General features: G+C 30.8%; 1 protein-coding gene across 1 annotated transcript in view; it reads right to left on the bottom strand.

The window, feature by feature from the left end:
- Positions 1–2,468, bottom strand: part of LOC106477005 (troponin T, skeletal muscle-like) — an 8,645-nt gene extending 6,177 nt beyond the window's left edge. The window contains exon 1 of the mRNA XM_013937612.2: positions 2,411–2,468. Within this exon, the coding sequence (XP_013793066.1) occupies positions 2,411–2,439 (29 nt within the window). The 5' untranslated portion in view covers positions 2,440–2,468. The remainder of the gene's footprint in view (positions 1–2,410) is intronic.
- Positions 2,469–3,315: the final 847 nt, after the last annotated feature.

Genomic DNA, 3,315 nt, shown 5'->3' with positions numbered 1-3,315 from the left:
TTTATTTTAGTTACATTACTAAATTGTTAATCGCAACAAACATCATTGTTTATTTTAGTTACATTACTAAACTGTTAATCATCAGACTCCACCATTGTTCATTGTGGTTACAGCAAAACTCTGATACTTATTATCAGGCAGGCGGTAGCTGAGAAGAACAGCTAATGCTTATTTAGGTTCATGAGAAGAATAGCTAATATTTATTGAGGTTCCTGAGAAAAACAGCTAATGTTTAATGAGATACATGAGAATAACAGCCAATATTTATTGATTTCCTGAGAAGAACAGCTAATGTATATTTAAGTACATGAAGAAAACAGTTAATGTTTATTGAGATTCATGAGAAGAACATCTAATGTTTATTTAGGTTCGTGAGAAGAACATCTAATGTTTATTTAGGTTCGTGAGAAGAACATCTAATGTTTATTTAGGTTCTTGAGAAGAACATCTAATGTTTATTTAGGTTCGTGAGAAGAAAAGCTACTGATTACTTAGGTTCATGAGAAGAACATCTAATATTTATTTAGGTTCATGAGAAGAACATCTAATGTTTATTTAGGTTCGTGAGAAGAACAGCTACTGATTATTTAGGTTCGTAAGAAGAACATCTATTGATTATTTAGGTTCGTGAGAAGAACATCTATGTTTATTTAGGTTCGTGAGAAGAACAGCTACTGATTATTTAGGTTCGTGAGAAAAACAGCTACTGATTATTTAGGTTCGTGAGAAGAACATCTAATGTTTATTTAGGTTCACGAGAAGAACATCTAATGTTTATGAAAATTACCATTATGTATCACAAGACGCTATTTGCTTTGAAAATGACTATTTATTTATTACAACATGTTGGATGAGGTGTAGAGACTCATTGTACCGTGTTTATTATAAAGCATTCTAACAAGATACTCACTGTTTGATGTACAGTTATTATTGTAAGGCATGCTTAACGAGTGTCTCGTGACTGGATAACGTACAATCATTATTTTGTGTCCAATAGGAGACTTAAAACTTGATGTTTAACTAGTGATTTATTTCGAGCTTATTCTACAAGATTGAAATAGTTTAAGTAACAAAAACATTTTATTCATGACGACGAGGAACCCACTTGAAGTAAATATATATATATATAGTACAGACGGCTGACATGGGTATTGAAACCATTTATTTACAGACACAAAGCAAGTAACAACGTTCCGACCTTCTTAGGTCATCATCAGGTTTAGAATAACGATGACTTCAGGAGGTCGAAGCGTTGTTATTGGTTTTGTGTTTTTCATACCCATATCAGCCGTCTCTACTAGATATGTAAAACGTTTTATGATATAATCATTTTTAGCGATGAGTTTTCTGTTAGTTTTTTTTTTTTTTAAGTTTCATCTCTTCTAGTTGTAAACATAAGGAGGTGCTTAGTTATGATATTTTCCACCATTTAAAGTTTCATTTTATTAATGAGTTTCATATACTATGTAGAAACAAAATGTTAACGTATCTCAAAAAATATTGATGGTGGGGATTTCGTTTAGAAATACAACACACGTAGATTAAAGACTCTCTGGGATACATTCTTCAGCTAATGTTTAATTTAAGATATCAGATTGAAGAAAGTAAGGATTAAACCAGCACTATTAATAAACGCAGCAGTTCTCTGGCCTGGATACTAATTTGGTAACTTAGCATGGTGCCAGCATAAGATATTTATATACTGTTTTTAATACAGTCGTTCTTAAACCTGCTTTTTTCTAAACTTACGTTAACATAAGATTGTTATTCTAGGTTCTGAAAGTAGGCTTAGCGGTATTTCTTTCCTCTTTACAGTATTGTTAGTCACCACCCTCCAGCTGCTCTTATTTCTAATACTACAGCGTTTTTAGTAAAGGTTCTTATTTATCTTCTACTCATGTTTCTAGAAATGTTTTTTTGTTTGCTAATAAGCCACAAATACACGACAAAAATAATGTGCAGAGGTGTCAGAACCGGGGTTGTTGTAGCACCCCTACTTTTACATATTTGACTTATATAGCAACTATTAAGTTATATTATTATATTACTTTTCTGGGGGGGGGGGGGTGTAGATTGAGCTACCTTTACTAAAAGCAGCTCCTCATACTTACAATCTCTCATTATAAAAGCTAACAAGAACCCCACTTTGTAACTCCTTCCTACACCCCTGATGGGTGTGGATATTATATTTATTTCTTACTTTTAAATAAATAAATTGTACTGTAATCGTTCAAAGATTAATCCCTATGGTAGGTTTAGTCCATTAAATTTATCTCAAACTTGAAACGAAACATTTAAAATATAAGAATTTAACATAGAAGTAATATAGCCATGGTAATAAATGAAATATTCTATATAATATCAAACAGTTTTTCAATATAAATTAAACTTTAGAAAATTCTATACTAACCTATATTCTTCTCGCTCTTCGTCAGACATGTTTCAGATCTCAAAAACCTGAAAAACTGAACAAAACATAAAGTTATAAATTGGTTATCTTATATATCAAATCATTATCATTTTTTTTAATTTTACAACTAAAAATCGGAAAATATAACCAACTTAATATACCTTCAGCAACATAAAACCATATAGGTTCATGTTAACTATGTCACTAATCTAATATACCTTCAGCAGCATAAAACCATATAGGTTCATGTTAACTATGTCACTAACTTAATATACCTTCAGCATCATAAAACCATATAGGTTCATGTTAACTATGTCACTAACTTAATATACCTTCAGCAACATAAAACCATATAGGTTCATGTTAACTATGTCACTAACTTAATATACCTTCAGCAGCATAAAACCATATAGGTTCATGTTAACTATGTCACCAACTTAATATACCTTCAGCAGCATAAAACCATATAGGTTCATGTTAACTATGTCACCAACTTAATATACCTTCAGCAGCATAAAACCATATAGGTTCATGTTAGCTATGTCACCAACTTAATACACCTTCAGCAGCATAAAACCATATAGGTTCATGTTAACTATGTCACTAACTTAATATACCTTCAGCAGCATAAAACCATATAGGTTCATTTTAACTATGTCACTAACTGAATATAATTTCAGCAACAAGAAAACAGTACTTCTAAACCATTTTATTCTACGACAGTACTTCAAGCATACAGCTAGTGTTCCTGTATTTCCTACATAAGGTAGGTTATATGATTTGTTTATCGTTACTTTCGTTCACAATATTCATAATACTACTTATTATATTGAATGCCGTTACTTTTTATTTTGGTTTATTGTTTATTATAATGATTATTTTGCATTGTTAGCTTAATATATTTA

Source organism: Limulus polyphemus, unplaced genomic scaffold (assembly GCF_000517525.1).
Source record: "Limulus polyphemus unplaced genomic scaffold, Limulus_polyphemus-2.1.2 Scaffold12511, whole genome shotgun sequence".
NCBI classification, from domain to species: Eukaryota; Metazoa; Arthropoda; class Merostomata; order Xiphosura; family Limulidae; genus Limulus; species Limulus polyphemus.
The sequence above is the reverse complement of the archived record's forward strand: the minus strand, read 5'-3'. Positions and strand labels throughout refer to the sequence as shown.